Source organism: Canis aureus, chromosome 37, assembly GCF_053574225.1.
Source record: "Canis aureus isolate CA01 chromosome 37, VMU_Caureus_v.1.0, whole genome shotgun sequence".
Classification (NCBI taxonomy): domain Eukaryota; kingdom Metazoa; phylum Chordata; class Mammalia; order Carnivora; family Canidae; genus Canis; species Canis aureus.
The window spans coordinates 13,503,131-13,523,989 of record NC_135647.1 but is presented as its reverse complement, the minus strand read 5'-3'; the positions used below and the strand labels follow the sequence as shown (position 1 = coordinate 13,523,989).

Genomic DNA, 20,859 nt, shown 5'->3' with positions numbered 1-20,859 from the left:
AAACAATATGGTGGCACAAAGATACACACACAGACCAAAGAAACAGAATAAAAGGTTCAGAAATAAACCCACACTTTTTCTTTTAAAAGATCTTATTTATTTATTTGAGACAGAGAGACAGCATGAGCAGGGGGAGGGGCAGAGGGAGTAGCAGACTCCCAGCTGAGTTGGGAGCCTGATATGGGTCTTGATCCCAGGACCCTGAGATCATTATCTGAGCCGAAGACAGATGCTTAACCAACTGAGCCACCCAGGAGCCCCTAAACCTACATTTCTAAGGATAATTCCTCTATGACAAAGGAGGCAAGAATATGCAATGGGGAAAAGATCATGTGTTCAATAAATGGTGCTGGGGAAACTGGTCAGCTATGTGCAAAACACTGAAAGTGGACCACTTCTTCACACCATACACAAAAATAAACTCCAAATAGATTGAAGACTTAAATACAAGACCTGAAACCATAAAATTCCTAGAAGAAAACATAGGCAGGAATCTGCGACATTATCCTTAGTAACATTTTTCTAGACAGGTCTCCTCAGACAAGACAAATAAAAGCAAAATTACTGGGACACTAAAGAAAAAGGTTTTGCATAGTATTAAAAAAAAAAATAAAACCCACCAACAAAAGAAAAGGGCAACCTACTGAATGGTAGAAATTATCTGCAAATGATGTATCCAATAAGGGGTTAATATTCAAAATAAATATATAATATTCAAAATAAATATATAAATATATTTATAAATATATAAATAATATTCAAAATAAATATAAATATATAATATATAAATAAGTTTATATAAACATTTTGAATACATAATATTCAAAATAAATATATAATAAATATATAACATTCAAAATAAAATATAAATATATAAATAAATAATATGATATTCAAAATAAATATATAATAAACATAAATATATAAATATTCTACATATATATATATATATATATATATATATATATAAAACTTACACAACTCAGTAGAGGGGGGCAAAATAATAACCCAATCAAAATTGAGCAGAGGAGATGAATAGACATTTTTCCAAATAGGGCATATATAGACAGCCAATGGAAACATGAAAAGATGCTCAACATTACTAATCCCCAGGGAAATGAAAACCCAAACCACAATGAGATTATTTTACACCTATCCAAATGGCTGAAATGAAAGAGACAAGAAATAACAGGTATTGGAGAGGATGCAGAGGAAAGGGAACCCTCTGCACTGTCGGTGAGAATGCAAACTGATGCAGTCGCTATGGAAAACAGTATGGAGGTTCCTCAAAAAAAAAAAAACCCAAAAAGATAAATACCAGATGATCCAATAATCCCATTACAGGTATTTACCAAAGAAAACAAAAACACTAATTTGAAAAGATGCATCATCTATATGTTAACTGCAGCATTTTTACAAAGACCAAGATATGGGAGCAACTAAATGTCCATTAACAGATGAATGGATAAAGAAAATGTGATACAAACACAAAATGGATACACACAATGAATATTACTCCACCATAATTAAAAAGAAAACAAAAAAATAACCACCACCACCAAAACAAGAAGGCAACCTACTGAGTGGTAGAAATTATCTGTGACCATGGATGAATCTAGAAGGCATTACACTAAGTGAAATAAGCCAAAGACAGATATCATTTATATGTAGAATCTAAAAAAAAAAAAAAAAACTGAACACACACAAATAGAAATCATATAGCAACCAATATTCTTTTTAATAATAATATTGGTATTTTAATTTAGAAATATATAGTTATGTTCCAGTACAAAACAAATAAAAAATTATGTCAATAACATTAGAAACAAAGATTTTCAGATTAAGAAAGAGATACTAGTGTAAAATTAGAGAATTCAAGTAAAACTATTTGAAAACTGCACTCTAGGGATCCCTGGGTGGCGCAGCGGTTTGGCACCTGCCTTTGGCCCAGGGCGCGATCCTGGAGACCTGGGATCGAATCCCACGTCGGGCTCCTGGTGCATGGAGCCTGCTTCTCCCTCTGCCTATGTCTCTGCCTCTCTCTCTCTCTCTCTCTCTCTCTCTCTCTCTCTCTGGGTGACTATCATAAATAAATAAAAATTAAAAAAAAAAAAAGAAAACTGCACTTTACTTTGAAATGCATTTAAAAATAACATGGATTGACAGATGGACATATCTGTGGTAAAGCAAATACAGCAAAATTTTAACTCTAAAATCTAAGCGGTGGGGATCCCTGGGTGGTTCAGCGGTTTAGCGCCTGCCTTCGGCCCAGGGCCTGATCCTGGAGTCCCAGATCGAGTCCCACATGGGGCTCCCCGCATGGAGCCTGCTTCCCCCTCTGCCTGTGTGTCTGCCTCTCTCTCTCATGAATTAATAAATAAAACCTTTAAAAAAAAAAAATCTAAGTGGTGAGTGAGTGATCACTGCATTAACTCTTCTGTATGTCTGGGAAGTTGGGGAGGAAAACTGCTTAGAATCTGTACTGTCGGGGGGGCCTGGGTGGCTCAGCTGGTTGAGCTGCCAACTGGATTTCAGTTCAGATCATGATCTCAGAGTCCTGGGATTCAGCTCTGCATGGGGTTCCGCACTCAGCAGGGAGTCCACTTGAGGATCCATATCTCTCTCTCTCTCTCTTTTTCTCTCCCCATCCCTCTACCCTACCCTCTATCTCTCTCAATAACTCTCAAAAAAAAAAAAAAAAAAAGGCGATCTGTACTGTTAAATTACAAACAGAGATACAGTAGGATGAAGCTCAACTTTTAATCAGCCTGTGTTCCATCCAAGAACAATTACCACTCTGTAATCATTTTAAACATGTTTTCAACCGTTCCTCCTGAGAAACCTATCCAAACTGCCAGATCACCAACAAAGTCAAAAGGTCTAGGACCAACTGACCATTTCTCCATATTCTGAAATGCTTGCTTTGCTTTCACCTAAATGATTCCAGCAGTCAGGAAGCAACAAGCACTCCACATATCTGAGATAAACACAAATAGACTGGTTGCAAACTGGTTTTCTGGTTCTGAAAAAGTAAAACTCGACTTCAAGTAATATATTCATTATGACAAAGCTATATGGCCTTTTAGCTATATTGAAAGATGATGGGTATTTTCAAGACATTATTAAAATGAGATTTTTCCCTCTGATTTTTCATTAAATTCATCCTAAGGTAAAACTATAGGTAGTGGCACACGTGAGAATAATATATTTTATTATTCAAATATATCTTAAGTCGATTTTTTTTCCCTCAGAGTAAAGCTAAAATTTGTTTGAATAGAGAAAAAAAAAAAAGTGGAGAATACACCACAAAATGTCAATTGTGTTTAGTATATATGGGTGTAGGACTGCAGATTCTTTTTAAAATAGTTATGCTTTTTTCTGCTTCACAGGATTTGACTTCTCCTTTTGCATTAAAAATGCATTACCTCATAACTACAAAAAGAGTTCTTGAAAAAAAATCCATATGCACTTGCTGGGTATAAAAAAACCGATGGGAGTGAGGGGTGGGGTTAGGATGATTTGAGATTAGTGCACTGAAAAAAGATAACCGACTCAAGAATAATTTGAGAAACACGATGGTGGTACTGTCCCCTAGGTCACTCTTCCCACACTTACCGGGGACTTGGTTAACTAACACTTTCCTCAGCACTACAAATAGCTCCCATCACCTTCGGTCAGCTCTAAAGGCAGGTAAAAGAAGTAACACCTAACACGTGCTCTGTACAAGGCCCGGAGCTGGGGGTATGCCTCCACTCAGTCCACATATTCCTCCAGCACCGATTTTTGCCAGTATCGTTCTACATACACACTGGGACTACCACGCTAGGGAACGAAACAGACCAAAAATGCCTTCTGCTTCTCTTCGTGTAAGTTGTCTTTCACTACTACATCCAAACCGGCATCCCCAGCAATTCCAGCTCAAGAATCTTATCACATCTCCTCTTCAACCTCACTTAACACAGCAATATATACATCTCTCCATATTGTCTGAGTTTACCAGCTCCTTACGGATTTCTTCATTATCCAGCCTAAACTAAAACTGGCCATTTCAATATTCTGCCAGTAACCTCAATGTACAACTGTTCTTCCGATTTACCTATCATTTCCCATCCTGTATCAATCATACAATTCAACCTTCCTCCCTAATCAGCCAAGTACGTTGAGAAAAATGTTGTTACATATGTAAACTGCTGTCACAACAAATTCCTCGTTCTAAATCTCGTGGTTCCTCAATACTTTTACTTTTCTGATCAATATTTTTATCTATATGGAGGGACAACACAGATGAAGCTGTGAAAAAGACAGAAATCTGTGCTCTCGTGGAGCTAACACTCTCACTCTCACATGGAAGACGGATCTTAATTTAAATAAACAATTATGAACCTGCAGAAGGCTTGAAGAAGCAGTACAAGGGGCCATAAGAAGAGGTGACAGGAGCCTAACCTAGCTGGGAAGAAGAAAGGTTGTTATGAAAGGTTTCCTGAAGCAGAGATACTTCTGTTCCATTCAATTCCATACTCCATCCTATATTCCTAAATTATTTAAAATCCACCCCACCACCCCCCAAGCAAAGGAATTCACCTCCTCAATCCTTCTTCGGACTCACAGTGACTCCTCCTCAACTGATTCATAAAACCAAGTTTCTCCCACCCAAAAGGAAGTTGGAGTCATCTTTCTGGAGAGTCATTTGGCCACTGCATCACAAGTCTTAAAAATATGCATATCTTTTCCTTTGATCGGATAATTCTACTTCAAGAAATATTTCCAAGGAAACAGAAATAGATTTCGTGCATAAAAATTATAATAGTGAAAGGAGTTTACTTAAATAACAACAGAATAGTTATGGATGTGCCTTAATATGGGTAAAACAAATTATGTTGCAGCCAAAAAGTAAAGGAAAAAGAAAAAAGATGTTCGGGGCTTTTAATCCTACAGGAAAATGCTTATAAGAAATGTAAGAAATATGCAATGATACATACAGTAAATAAAAAATAAAACAATGTAAATATCTGTAAAATACAGAATAATTATGTTTAAATATAAAAAAGCATATCTACAAAACCTGGAAGGAAACAAGTTGAATTTTTAATAGCAATTATACAAGATTATAATTTTCTTCCTCATATTTTTCTCTACCCTTTTGAATTTTTCAATTAGCAGTGTATTATTTTGCTGAATGGATAGAGAACTGTTTCCCACAATAGCAACACAAGTTATGCAGCCCACTGGCTCCACTGTTTCCATTCTTCACCTCTGTATCTGACATACTACACCTGCTCACCTGCTTCCATCCCAACTTTAAGGCAATTACTGTAACAAGGATTAACAGTACATAGTGAGAAACTGGTGGGCACTTCAGTCCTGTTTATTGACTTTCGTGACTTCTCGTACAGTAAGTCTTCCTCTTTTCTCTGATCATTTCTTCTCAGAATCTTTAGCTAGTTCCCTCCTATATATCCAATAAATACAGCGTTTCAAGTGTCTGTGCTAGGTCTTTTTTATACTACATACTTGGGTGACTGATCACATCGATCCCTATGGCTTTAACAACTTACATTCTGATGACTCCAAAATCCACCTATAGCTCCGCTCTCTATCCATAAAAACCCATAGCTTTACTATTAATTATCTGGATGTCCCACAGCAATTCAAACATTGATCCCATCGTCTGCAACTTCAAAGTTCCACTTCCCTCCAGTATTTTTTTTTTTTTTTTTTGTTTAGTCTCCAGAGACCTGGAAGTTATCCTTAACTCCTTCTTTCTCAACAGCCACCCTCACCACTCCCACCTCCCAACTAAGGTGGGTTTATTTTTTTTCTGTCCCAGACAGCTATCGCAGCTGTCAACTTCCTCACTAACTCTACCACACAGATTAAGCCCTCAATTTAAAATCATAATAGCCCAACTGGTCCTCTTGATGTCAGTCTCAGACCTCTTATTTTCTGTATCACCATCAGACTAACCTCTGTAAAATGTAAATCCAAGCACTATCGCATTCCCTTGCTTAAAAACAGTACCTAAGAGACAAAAGACAATGCCCATCAGTATGAGAAGCCCCTTCATGATCATGTCTACACAGAATCTTCCCACAAAACTTTGTGCTGGTTTTTCTCCATCAGCAACAGCAGCATCAAGTATGTGCATGCACCTACTCATCCTATGAGGTTGGCACTATTATTTCCATTTTACAGATAAGGAAACAGAGTTTGACCAAAAGTACAAAGCCATAGAATTATTAAGTGGCAGACCCAACATCTGAACCTCCATCTGTCCAATCCCAAAGTCCTTCACTGTATTACTTGGCAAAAGTAACTAATCAGCTTCTAAAATAGATATTCAACTTTAAAACCTGTTCAGCCCGGGTGGCTCAGCGGTTTAGCATCACCTTCAGCCCGGGGCCTGATCCTGGAGACCCGGGATCGAGTCCACATCAGGCTTCCTGCATGAAGCCTGTGTCTCTCATGAATAAATAAAATCTTAAAAATATAAATAAGTAAAAATAAAAAATAGAAACTGTTCATAAATGATCTCTGGGTGATCTCTAGGAAATAAGTCTAAGTAAGGTCAATGAGGGCTAAAAGACAGGAAGAAGCAAGAGACTCAACTTTAACTTTCTTCATAACTATCAACAAGCTTTCTCTGGAGGCTTCCTGCACGATCTTCCAGTACACTTGGTCACTTCCTCCATCATACTTCTCCTCTAGTTTGTTCATATGTCTATTACTATAAATATTTTAACCTACACTTAATAAATTGTAATTTATTGACATGCTTAAGTCCCTTCTTACCTGAGAACTTCTGGAGGGCAGGGACCTTGTCTTAGGCCAATCCATCCTTATAAATCTTAGGTTCCTAGCACATAATAGGTATCCAACAAATTAAACCACCACCTCCTCCTCTGCTGTTTAAAATCTCTCACAATCCATCCATCCCTAGGCATCAGCCTCATAACCCAACCCCTCTATCTCTAGCCATCTTTCATGCTACTATCACACACCATGTCCAACGCCCTGCACCCCCCCACCGCCCTGCTCAGTACTGCCTTTTTATTTTTTTAAGATTGATTGATTGATGATAGACAGAGAGAGAGAGAGAGAGAGGCAAAGACACAGGAGGAGGGAGAAGCAGGCTCCATGCCGGGAGCCCGACACAGGACTCGATCCTGGGACTCCAGGATCGCGCCCTGGGCCAAAAATGGGTGCTAAACTGATGAGCCACCCAGGGATCCCAGTACTGCCTTTTTAAAACAGGTATCATATCACTGCCCTACTAAAAAGACTGAAGGCTATTATCTATAGAGTATTCCCATCTCAGAACTATCATGAATACTCTAGAATCTATTTCCAATCTTGCCTCTGGAAACTCTTCACCATAATCCCTCAAGTCTCCAACAATCCTGGGCCACAGACCTCAGCCAAAGATAACATATAGTTCCAGTGCTCCCCTGAGACTAATTCCACCACTATCACAGTCTGGAATATTTTTCCCCAGAAGAGCTTCTCAAATTCTTAATCATTTTGTTAGGCCTACCACTACTACCTTTCTTTATAAATATGCTTCCTTGAGCTAGAATTAACCACCATCCCTGCAGATGTCCCATCTACTCTCTTGCTCCTTTTTTTTAAATAAGAATTAATCGCCTTTTTAAAAAGATTTTATTTATTTATTCATGAGAGAGAGAGAGAGAGAGAAGCAGATACACAGCCAGAGGGAGAAGAAGCAGGCTCCATGCAGGGAGCCTAATGTGGGACTCGATCCCAGGTCTCCAGGATCACACTCTGGGCTGCAGGCGGCGCTAAACCACTGCACCACTGGGGCTGCCCTACTCTCTTGCTCCTAAATGGATTAGTATGTCTTATTTTTTAAAAAACATTTTATTTATCTATTCATAACAGACACAGAGAGAGGCAGAGACATACACAGAGGGAGAAGCAGGGGAGCCTGATGCGGAACTCCATCCCAGTACCCCAGGATCAGACTGGAGCCGAAGGCAGACGCTCAACCATTGAGCCACCCAGGTGCCCCTGGTTAGTATGTCTTAATTTAGAGTACTTGTTTAAGTCTGCTCCTTGCCCTGTCCCACTGTACCCGCCAATGACTCTGACATTCCTTGTGGGCAAGGACCCACACATAGTTCAGTCCATGCCATTGGGTTTTACTAAGTGTCAGGTCCTCTACTAGGAGCTATGGATAAGACGGAGATGAACAAGATAATTTAAAAATAAAAAGATAATTTCATATTTATATTCAGCTGCCAACAATGCCTGACACATCATATGTGTTCAGTATATATTTGCTAAGTCAATAAATACATTGCTTACTTGATACCTTTGTTCACTTTTTCCATTCTCTTGTTCACTGAGTTTCCATTTGCTGCTTATCACCCATCGAAACCAGAAGGGAAGACCTTTTAAAGCCTTTTAAAACTGAATGTGAAGACAGGCCTTTATTTCTCTTCCATTCCCCCAGAAATAATCCAGAAAGTCAGCAAGCATAGAAGGAACACTCTAAGGACTGCACTTTATTATCAGAAGAATTCAGGGACAGAACACAGAGACTGGATTACTTGCTAGTTTCTCCTGAATCACTGGCACAGTGGCACCAATATTTTGCTCAAAAAGCTAAAAGTACCATACTCATAATAAATTATAATTCTAAAAATATTCAAATAAAAAATTTATCACCTCTCACATTTAAAATTAACTGTACCTTCACTGTGTTAGTATGTATAATTTAAAACTTGAACAAAAATCCTGCACTGAAAGTAGATTCATGAGACACAGGCTGCTTTTAGAAATCCATCTCAGTGGTCAACAATCATTAACAAGAACACAAAAATAAACAGCCTTTAAATATGTCTCCTAAAAAAAAGTTATACAGACAAGGTGATATAGGTGATTTAACTTTTTGTTATGAAATGCATTAGAAAATTATTTTTTTAATTAATTATAAAACTTAGGCTATTGTGTCCCAATAAATAAGCTTATTTTCTTGAACATATACAAAATTACGTTTAGTTTAAATGAAAATCTAAGGGGCACCTGGGTGGCTCAGCTGGCTAAGCATCTGCCTTCGGCTCAGGTCATGATGCCAGGGTCCTGGGATGGAGCCCTGCATCCTGACTCCTTGCTCAGCGAGGAGCCTGCTTCTCCCTCTCCTCTCAGCTCCTGCTGTCACTATCTCTGTCTCTGTCTCTCTCTCTCTCTCTCTCACATAAATAAATTAATATATAAATAAAACCATTAAAAATAAATAAGTGAAAATCCAAGCCAAAACTCAAAAAATATTTCTTTCACTCACTAAAAGGAACTTCCTTCCAGCCTTATTTCTTAGGCATAAGGTATAAGTAACAATTATCATAATCACATTCCTAATATCCCAAGGCAGACCCAGAAATAATGCATATCACAGATAAATTAAAAGGTAATTCATACTCAACTCCCACTATGTCATAAGGAAACTTGCTGCACTGACCAACTTATCATAAAACATGATCTTGGACCTAAACATTTATTTACATGCTCTAATCCTGGATAAACACACTGTTTAAAAGAAACTTAAATTTCAAATTGAGCATAATAAAATCTCAGATGAGCACGTATCACTGCAAATGAAAAGTGACTAACAGCTGCTCTTTCTGGTCCATTCTTTACAGAGATGTTGGGATTTTAGTAAGGAATTTTTAGTTTTCTTAACACAATTAAATACATGTCCAGAAAGACATTACTTCCTCAAAATTAGCAATATGACTTGCTCTTCTTTCATAAATGAATTGTGCCTCCCTTCCAAAAGCAGGGGGTTAGACCCAGAACTCTGTTCAAAAAATGTACAAGATAAGATCTGCCCAGATATACAACAGTTTTCTCCAAGAATACACAGGACCTAAGTCTTATTCAACCATTCGTTCATATGGATGCTAGCTATCAATTACGTACCAGAACTACAGAACATTAAATAGTCCCTTACCCTCGATCCTGGAGTTTATTCCACCAGTAGGCAGACAATTTAAACATATAGATAATACAATTACAGTCTGGCCAAAATGTAAAGGAAGTATATTAAAGGCATAATCCTATTTGGGGGAGGAGAAAGGCCATCAAAAAAGGACCTTTAAACTGGAGCTGAAGAGTAATTAGTTAAGCTGGGCAAACGATAGAGACAAGAGAATGTGAATATAAGAGAGAAGGCAAGAGCCTGCAGAAAGAACTAGAAATACAAGCCAGCATGTACAGTCGGTAAAGTACAAACAGTACTTATGGGACTACACTGCTATCTACCCAATGCATTTTTTTTTTTTTTTTTACAGAGAGCCAATTCTGATTAAAAGCAGATCCTTGGGAGTATGTTCTAACCTAAAAAGTCTGTCCCACCTCTCTCTTTGGGGTCATTTTATGTTGATTCAACTCTGTTTAGCATCCTACTTTCTATTTTCTGGGGCTTATTTCTTCAAGCCTAAGCATGCATCCAGGTGGAAATGGAGATTAACTGGATGCCCAAGTTAGAGCTTCCACTGCACAGGAAGGAGAGGATGTGTAAGGATCTTGAATTTAACTGGAGTAAATGACAAAACAAAAACTGCCCTATGAAACACTCCATCCAATCTAGCTGTCAATTCAGTATTTTTAAGCATATCTGTAAGTCATTTCTTAACCACTTCCACATCTGTTGACATATGATTAATTTAAAATCAAAACAAAGGGGCGCCTGGGTGGCTCTGTTGGTGAAGCGTCTGCCTTCAGCTCAGGTCATGATCTCAAGGTCCTAGAATTGAGCCCCTCTGTCGGGCTCCCCTGCTCAGTGGGGAGTCTGCTTCGCCCTAGCCCTCACCCATGCTGTCACCACCTCTTGCACTTGTGGACTCTCTCTCTCAAAGAAATAAATCTTTTTCAAAGAATCAAAATAAAGGAATTGTTGAGTTTGTTAAAAAGGGGAGGATAGATAAGAATTAAAGACTCTTTAACACCATTTATCATTAGAGAAATGCAAATTAAAACCATAACAAGAAACCACTAAGATACCTATTATGAGAGCTAAAAATTTTAAACCAAAAAACCTGATAATACCAAGCACTTCTAAAAGGAGGCAAAGCAACAGGAACTTTCATACACTGCTCGTGGGAATGCAAACTAGTACAGTCGCTCTGCAAAACAATTTGGCAGTTTCTTAAAAGTTAAAAATGCACTTAACACACGATCCAGCAATCCCACTCCTAGATATTTACCCAACGGAAATGAAAACTCAAGTTTACACAAAAACCTGTACATAAATGTTTATAGTGGCTATATTCCTAATTGCCAAAAACTGGAAACAACCCAGATGTCCTTCAATTGAGCAGTGTGGATAAGCACACTGTGGTTGGCTCAACTATACAATCAGCAATGAAAAGAACTGATCTACCAATATATCCGACAACAGGAATGAATCTCAAATGTATTACACTAAGTGAAAGATGCCAAAATTAGAAGACTGCACACTCTGATTCCATTTATATGCCATTCTAGAAACAGCAAAACTAGAGAGAGAAGACCAATCAATGGTTGCCACCAAGAGACGGGAAAGAATCATCCACCAAGGGGCATAAAGGAATTTGGCGGGGGGTGGGGGGTGGGGTGGGGTGGTGATGGAACTGTTTTATCACTGATCTTTGAACAACGGGTGGTGCGGGGACACAGATCACCCACCTCCCACCCCTGCCACCACACAAGCTGAAGATCCCATATGACTTTCACTGTCTCCAAAACTTAACTATTAATAGCCTAATGTTGACTGGAAGCCCCACCAGTACCATAAAGTTAATACATATTTTGTACGTTATATGTATTATATGCTGTGTTCTTACAATAAAGCTAGAGAAAAGGAGATGTTATTAAGAAAATCATAAGGAGGAGAAAATGTATTTCTAGTGCTGTCCTGTAGTTATAAAACATGTCCACATAGACCCGTGCAGATCAAACTTGTATCATTCAGAGGCCAACTGTATATCAACTGTGGTGGTGGTTACAAGACTATACATATCTGTCAAAACTTGCAGACCTGCACACCAAAAATTATAAATCTACAGTATGTAAAAATCACCTAATTTTAAAACTGAAAGAAAAAAAAAAAAAAACGAATGAGGGATGCTGGCAACAAAAACATGAGACTGGGGGGATCCGTGGGTGGCTCAGCGGTTTAGAGCCTGCCTTCAGCCAGGGTGTGATCCTGGAGTCCTGGAATCCAGTTTTGCATCAGGCTCCCTGCTTGGGGGCTGCTTCTCCCTCTGCCTGTGTCTCTGCCTCTCTCTCTCTCTCTCTCCCCCTGTGTCTCTCATGAATAAATAAATAAAATCTTTAAATAAAAACAACAATAAAATGAGACTGAGAAGTCACAATGGAGTAGGACTGTAGGTTTTAGACTGTAGCCTCAAAGCAAGAGGGGTACCAAATGATCTCAAGAAGGGAACAGACACATTTCAGTTGTGTTAAGAACACTGACAACTGTTGCAGACTGAAGTTTAAGAGTGAAACAGGGAGCAACTGGGAGACCTCTGAACCTACCACCTAGATAATTTAGGGGTAAATCAGCAAACCCAAGGCAGAGGCCATGGAGATGGAGAGGGGAAGTTCAAGACAGGAAGTTCTCAAGGTTCTAGCAACAGTGAAACCATTAACCAAACTGATGCTGAGAAAAAGACCTTAAACAAGCTACACTGAAATACCCCGTGGGGCACTCAAATGGAAACATCGGGTTAGTTTTATAGGTCTAGAGCTCAAGGGAATAACTAGAGATGTAGCTTTAGAGTTGACATTCATCAGGGTGTTTGCAGCCATGAACATATAAGGTCAAGATCACGCAAGGACAGAACACGTAGAGTAGAAAAGCAGAGAATCCCACAATCATCATGAGCAACACCAGCACGAATGAGGTTGATGGTATAATTTCTAATAAAAAGGCTTGGTTGAAAAAAAAAAAAAAAAAAAAGGCTTGGTTGCCTTGGGAAAACTGAGGCAGTTCAATAAAAAGTTATCAGTGAATTTCTAAGGCTATACGTACTTTCTACTTTCCACACTGTTGCCAAGGAAAAATTCAGAATAATTATTAAATATGGTTGTTTGTTTGATTTTTGTTTTGTTTTTTTTTTTTTGTTTTTTTGTTTTTTTTTTTTGGTTAAACATAGAAGCACCACTAACAGAGGTTAAATGATTCACTTCAATGCAGGTCAACTTAATAACTAACTCAACTGGGCCAACTCACCCAGTAAGTTTATCTTGGGAGTTGGACTAATGACTCTATGGATGTTTTGAAGGACCTCTGATACCACAATGAAGTTATCAGGAAATACCATAGGACAGACCCAGTGATTCTAGGTAATTAGCTCTTCATCAGAGATATGCACCAAAATGCCCTGTAAAGCCTACTCAGAACATGTATCCTGCCCAAGCTCTGCTTCTGAAAACAATGATTTTGGAACTTTTAGGGTAAGGCCCCAACTACTACATTTGTAATAACTCCAGAAGTGATTCTGATGTACACACACATACTACACACTAATCCCAAGATGAAAGGCAATGCTATAAAAGTTGGTTCCTGGATCTACACAGAGCTCTCATTTGGAGGCTTTCATAACACATCCTAATCCCTGGGAACTACCTCCAATTGAGAGCATACAAACATATTTCCCTGATCTAAACCCAAAATTCTAAGTCTCAACCCCTATGAAACACCTACGAATCACCTTTTGGCCTGGTTAACTGGCTCTGAGAAGATGTAAATTCTCAGCAGAATTCAGAAAAAGGCAGTGTAAGACAAGGCATGGGAAATGAGTCACTGTCTCTGTTGTTTACTTCCATTTCTCCAATTTAATGACAAACCAACCAGAAAAACTTGCTTATTTCACCAACTCAAGTATTAGCTTCAACTAGTATTTACGCAGAACTATGTCCAACAGCAGAATATTCAGATCCTACTTTACCAGTTACCAAAAATATCCAAGATTCTCATTTTCCAATTACATCATAAATATTATAAATCAAGACAAAAAAATTATCCAAGAGCAGCAAATTGTCCCACCAAAAGTTACACTTACCCATCTCTTCCTTTACTGACAATTTTTACTTCAAAATAATAAATCCCACAGGCTGCTGGTATGGGATGCGTGGCGCGAACTGACGCTGCATCTTTTGGGGTTTTGCCATGACCTGTACATGAAATAGGAAAGGGGGAAAAATCGGATGAGATATTCAATGAAAATCTTAAACAATTCAGGAACAAATATGGTTTTCAGAATGATCCATAAACATTCATGCTCTCACCAGTACATATAAAGACTTAATAAAACATTTGTCATCACAATCCAATACGCAAAGTCGCCCAGGTTATTAGTCATGGGACTCTTCACACCATTCCTAGATTTAACATACTTTCAGAGTTTGAACACACTGAACCTACCAAACTAAATATTTTAGGGTAGACTATATATTTAAGAGAAAAAATGATGCATTTAAAGAACATGATGAGGGCAGCCCCGGTGGCATAGCAGTTTAGCGCCGCCTGCAACCCAGGGCATGATCCTGGAGACCCTGGATCGAGTCCCACATCAGGCTCTCTGCGTGGAGGCTGCTTCTCCCTCTGCCTGTGTCTCTGCCTCTCTCTCTCTCTCTCTCTCTGTGTGTCTCTCCCATGAATAAATAAATAAAATCTTAAAAAAAAAAAAAAAAAGGAACATGATGAAAATACGATCTTAACTTTATTAGATCCAAATATGCATCTAATTTATATTATTGCAAAGTAACACTCTTTTGTCAAATGGCCTGTTTAAACTAGAAGCATCTATATCATAAGACATACATAGATATTTAAAGATTTTATTTATTTATTCTTGAGAGAAGAAGAAACAGGCAAAGGAGAAGCAGTTTCCTGCAGGGAGCCTGATGTGGGAATTGATTCCAGGACTCCGGGATCACAACCTGAGCCACCCAGGTGCCACATAAGGTGTATTTTTAAGTGAAATTCTATGTAATTAGATTGAATGGACAAAGCAGCTTTCTTACTTTAAGAATTTTCAAGTTTGGGGGCGCCTCGGTGGCTCAGTCAGGTAAACAACTGCCTTTGGGCTTAGGTCATGATCCTGGACTCCCTGCTCAGCAGGGAGTCTGCTTCTCCCTTTCACTCTGTCCCACCCACCCTCCTCCTCCCGAGTGCTTTCTCTCAAATCGATTTTTTTTAAAAATCTTTAAAAAAAAAAAAAAAGAATTTTCAAGTTTGTTCTTGGACATACTCTCATCAATTCTATACAAAAGCTGATCTATAATCTTTGGTCAATTATAACCTACTAAGAAATATCTCTAATCTCTAGCTGTATTTGTTTTTTCTCTTTTTTTACGAAAGGGATATGTCATCAAACCACTGCTGAAATCTTTAGAGAATCTGTTAAACAATGGCTTTTAAAGTTTTTAAAATAGCAATTCCTCAGTTCTAATCCTGGAGGATTTCCCTCACTCACAATCACCTCCCCTGTCCCTCCTCACCCAAGACACAAATTAGCCTAAAAGCTAGCATGTGAACAAAAATCAAGTAAGTGACAGAACATATGCCCATAAAACCACAGAAGAAAAACAGAAGTTCAAGTAGCCTACCAGAAAGTACTCAGAGTAAGACAAGTCTCCACAATCCCCAAAAGGACTATATGAGAAAAATACTCTAAATTATTATTCAGTGTTCTAGTTAAATACACTTTACCCAATGTATTGGGTAAATTAATGACTTAGGTCATTAATCCTTTAGTCATACTATAACAATACCTTCATAGGTAGAAAAATTCCCCTTCTCAAATTTATCCTAATTGTTTTAAAATGAAATACCTTCTTTTAAATCAAAAATTTTATCTCAGCTATACAATAACCATCACATACCAATGAAATACCTTCTCTTACCATACACTTTATCAAATTGCATTATTAAACAGTTTACGTTTGCAATCCAAATTGGTACATGTTCACAGGGCCCAAAAGAAACTGAATGAACTTAGCCACTCCCTTCTATTACCATGAAAACCTGCGTCCACAAATGTCTTAAGTATATACAGTTACAGGCAAAAGTTCTCAGAGCCTGGTGACCACTGGGAGGTGATAAAATTGAACGGGCAGATAAAACCAGAAGCAGCAATATACAGATGCCCCTAGAACTGCTTTACCATACATAGGTAATAGATCTACAATGAGCTAAGCAGAAGGAAAAAAACAGCATAAACCTGCAGAATGACATCAATCACTTTTTAAAAACAGACATTTAATAAATTACGGTTTCAGTAAAACTCAATTTTCAGTAAAAACGTGTTCAAATAATTGAGTTGCCTGGGAAATGGCTAGGTAAACTAAATGCATTTTAAAAACTTAGTTAAAACAATCTAAAGAAAACCCTGATTAACCCCTGGAGTCCTAAATCAACTAGCTTTTGTTTTTGTTTTTTCTAGAAGGGAAGTGACCAAAACTTTTAGGGATAAAGTAGTCTCAAGGTAGTCCTAGTAATAACGATGATAATAAAAAATGACAATAATTAATATACATTTAATGCTATGTGAAAGGCACTGCTTAAAGAGTACTATGTTCACTTGTTTAGCATTCAAAACAATTTCTTTTTTATTTATTCATGAGAGACACAGAGAGAAAGAGAGAGAGAGAGAGAGAGAGGCAGAGACACAGGCAGAGGGAGAAGCAGGCTCCATGCACCGGGAGCCTGACGTGGGATTCGATCCCAGGTCTCCAGGATCACACCCTGGGCTGAAGGCGGCGCTAAACCACTGAGCTAACGGTGCTGCCCTCAAAACAACTTCTGAAGTAGGTACTGTTTATTATCATTTCACAGTTGAGGAAATTAAGGGAAGAGGAAGAAACTCGCCCAAGGTCATGCTGCTGTGTGAGAATTCCAAACCAGGGTTTGTGCTGGGACTTAAATTCAAGAAGTCAGAAGCAGTGCAAGCTCTGAACCCACAGGAAGGGTCCACTTACAATGAGCATTGTGGGATCACTCCACTTGTATTCCTATCTCCTATTCTTGCTACTTCTATGGGAAAAAAGAAAGAAAATATTTGAAGGTAAACAACTTTCTCAAAGAATTAAGTGCTTTTGTATTGATTTTTCTCATTCAACATCTGTGAAATAGGTTTTAACCTCAATTTTAAAGAGAGAAAACTCTTACAGATGTTAGTAACTTGCCCCTAATTAGTAGAATCACACATTAAGTCTGTATGAATTAAAATGCCCTACATTTTCCCCTATGCAAAAATAACTATCAACTACACAATTATCAATCTTCAAGGTTCTATTACATTTATTATATTTATTATTATTATTCCATGAAGGTTAAAAGGATTTGTTTCATTTTAAAATTAAACTTAAATGTAAAGACCCAGGAAAAAGTTGAGATGCCAGATTAAAAGCATTCATACCATCTCTTAGGTGAGACTAATAATGTCAGAGTAAAGGGCCTATTTCTAATAATGCTCATCAGCAGGAAGCTTATCACCTTAAATTCTGTGACATCCAGAAAACAACCTCACACTACCGAAGTATAAACTGTTAAAACCACAAAGTCTTCAGGTTAAGTGTTTTCTATACGGCTCAAAAAGAAAATACATATTGCTTCAAAACTCTAAGGCTAACAAGGTTAGCTCCTTCATTTCACAACCTGTTGATTTCTTTTAAATGAAAGATCCCCCTCTACTCTCCAATGTGCCATCAATTGCCTTTCTGGAAATACAATCCAGTCTTCCCTGTACCACTATTCTTCCATACAACTAAAATTCCTTAACAACCTCCTACTCAGCCAAGGAAAAAGATAAACTTCCTGAAAACCTTGTTGGTCTGGCACTACCCCCCCACCCCCACCCATGCCCAGCACTTTCCACGGCCTTCCTGTACCAGCCACACTGGCCTGACCCGGATCTTTGCCCAAACTACTGCCCCCGAACTGGAAAGTGCTACGTTTCTTCCTCACCTGGTTATATCTTGCTCATCCCTCAGCTCTTAGCTCAAGTTTTCCTTCCTCAATTACTCTTTCTCTAACCTCTCTGACTTGGTCTAACCTCCTTTTTCTATGCCCTCGTGGCAACACGGCTCTGTCCCATACGACATTAACACACTTACCAATTACTCGTGATTCTCTTGTTCTTCTCACGTTTGAATTCCTGGACCTCTTTTCTCCCACTGACCTCCCACTCTAACCTTAATCATTCCCTTCCGGGGGCTACACTCTGGATTCCGACATCAACTGAAACCGTTCCACCTCAGACACAGTAAATTCTAGCGAAATCTGTTCTGCTACAAAACACATTGCTTGAATACAAATTAGCTCACAGGCACTTGATAGATACAGGAATGATGTCAGCATAATAAAGAAGTCATTTAGTTCATAACACAGCTTTCCCCATACATTAATGAATTAAAGAGAAAAATCTAGGAATACACAAAAAGCCCTCAAAAACCCTGAGGCGCCTCCACAAGTGCATTCCTGTAGTGTGCAGTGTTTAGGGGCTTCGGGGACCATCACACCTGCCATGGTCACTGTATTAAGCCATCTGGGGAAAATTCAAGCCCAATACTGATCACAAAGTACCAAGGTATTTCCTCTTTGTTACTGGTATGGACCCATGCATCTCTTGCATATTTACTTCATACTTTCTGTTATAACTCACTACACTACTTTATTTTGCTGCTCAAACTGACCCACCCCATTAGCCACTGGGAACTTTTTCATTTGGCTCCTCTGACACACCTGCATTATGGTTTTTCTTTCTGTTTGTTATTTTCTGGCCCCAGAAGACACTAGAGGCTCATCTTGTATGTTTCCTATCCCAGTCCTAGAACCAGCCATTTCTCCAAGGAGCCCTGAGGCTCCTTAAACTGGCAAACAGCATTAGAACCCAACATCTAGCTACTGGGTATGTTCCTTGTTACTGAGGTGCCATTGCTTTTAGGCTTTCTCATTGATAAGAGCAAGGAAACATATGTATGCATACTAAGTCCCTGTGTGTGTCTATATTTCTGTATGTAATCATCTGTGTTTGTATTAATAAACCAAACACGAGTTCACACTGAAGTCTCCAACTTTATTACCACACTGATCATTCTAACTACCTCTCTCTGCTTATCCGTAAAATTCCAGCCCAATGATAAGAAACTTAGCTCCCACCATCTGCCATTCATTTAATTATTCAATTCCAATATTTATGTATAACAGCATCTGAACTGGTAACCCATATTCCCATGGGATACAACTTTATTAGTAAGAGTTAAGTTTCTTTGATCTTTAGTTTTACAGATTACTGATTTCCAAATTACCTGTGTCAGCACCTTCCCCCCCCCCCCCCCATTCTCAGAGGCTGTTTTATATATCTGTAATACAGTTGGGTTGTTTTGTTACATTATGTATTTTATCCTGGGATTTGCTCCTCCATCCTAAATGATTTTTTTTAATTTGCATACATTTAAATTCACTCTCCATGGCTGCAAAGTTCTGTGGGTTTGATAAATCCATGGAATGATATATCCACTAGTATAGTACCATACGGAATACTTTCACTGCCCTAAGAATCCCCTGTGCTTTGTATGCCACCCTTCATCCCTCCCCTCCAGCCCCTGAACCACTCATCTTTTTATCATCTCTACAGCTTTGCCTTTTCCAAATCACCAGGTAATTGAAATCACAGTATGTAATCTTCTCAGACTGGCTTCCTTCACTTAGCAATATGCACTGAAGATCCCTCTGTGTCTCTGCATGGATGGACAGCTCATTTCTTTTTATCACCGAATAATACTCTACTGTATGGATATACCACAGTTTATCCATTCACTGATCGAAAGACATCTCGGCTGCTTCTTGTTTGGGGCAATTATGAGAGAAGTCACTACGAACAGTCACATGCAGGTTTCTGTGGGTACCTAAGTTTTTAAATCGGCTGGGTAGGAGCACAACTGCTGGTAAAACTATGTTTAGCTTTGTCAGAAACTGCCAAACCATGTTCCAAAGCGGCTTCATCAATCTGCATTCCCACCAGCAGTACGCCAGTTCCTGTTGCCCTGCATCCTCACCAGCAACTGGCACTGTCAGGTTTTCTTTGGACTTTAGCCATTCTAATAACTGAAGTTTGTACACTTTTCCTCTGTTTGAAAAGGGGGTTGGGGGGGGAGGGGTGAAAAGGGCTAAACCCTGAATCAGACTTTTATTTTTGATCAAACAGCTGTCAAGCACTTCCATCTCTAAGAAGGAAGCCCAAACCCCAGGGCTTAAGGCTGTGAAGGATCAGCAGCCTGTGATGCTGGGCACCAATGCTGGTGGAAATTTAACGGGGCTTGTATTTAATAGGACTATTACTTTTGTGGTGCTCTGGTCACAAAGTTCCACAGGTTTCAAGTGGTCTGCCCCAGCCCCCTTTTTCCCATAAGCCGCGTTACTTTTAGTGTCCAATTCTGTGGAAAACATAAGGTTTTTCCTGGGAACACATTTTTGGCATTAGAGCTGAAATGCCTGTGTCTTCCTCTAGGATACAATTCCCTGTCCTCTCCCTCTCCCCTTTCTAAACATTTTGCTTCCACGCTTCCTCTTCCACATCAAGGGAACTCCCATTCCTTGAACCCTTTCCACCCCACACCCCCCATTCCCCATTTTCCCTCTTCCAGGACAGGCTGCGTGGTAATCACTTAAGAGCTCTCCAATATCCTTGATTTCTCTCACATGCCTGTCCTTCCACCACAGGCCACCAGCAACAGCACAGCCTTAGCTCAGTACTGTAATCCACCTTCCCTCCTCCTGCCCTGGGCAGCTGGCCTCTACCAAATAAGGTCCAGCAGTCTTGCAAACGCAAATAGCCACCGCTAGGGATT

General features: G+C 38.9%; 1 protein-coding gene across 1 annotated transcript in view; it reads right to left on the bottom strand.

Annotated features, from left to right (window-relative positions):
* The window catches only part of RANBP9 (RAN binding protein 9), a 93,194-nt gene that overhangs the window by 65,348 nt on the left and 6,987 nt on the right, over nucleotides 1-20,859 (bottom strand). The window contains exon 2 of the mRNA XM_077886423.1: nucleotides 14,067-14,178. Within this exon, the coding sequence (XP_077742549.1) occupies nucleotides 14,067-14,178 (112 nt within the window). The remainder of the gene's footprint in view (nucleotides 1-14,066; nucleotides 14,179-20,859) is intronic.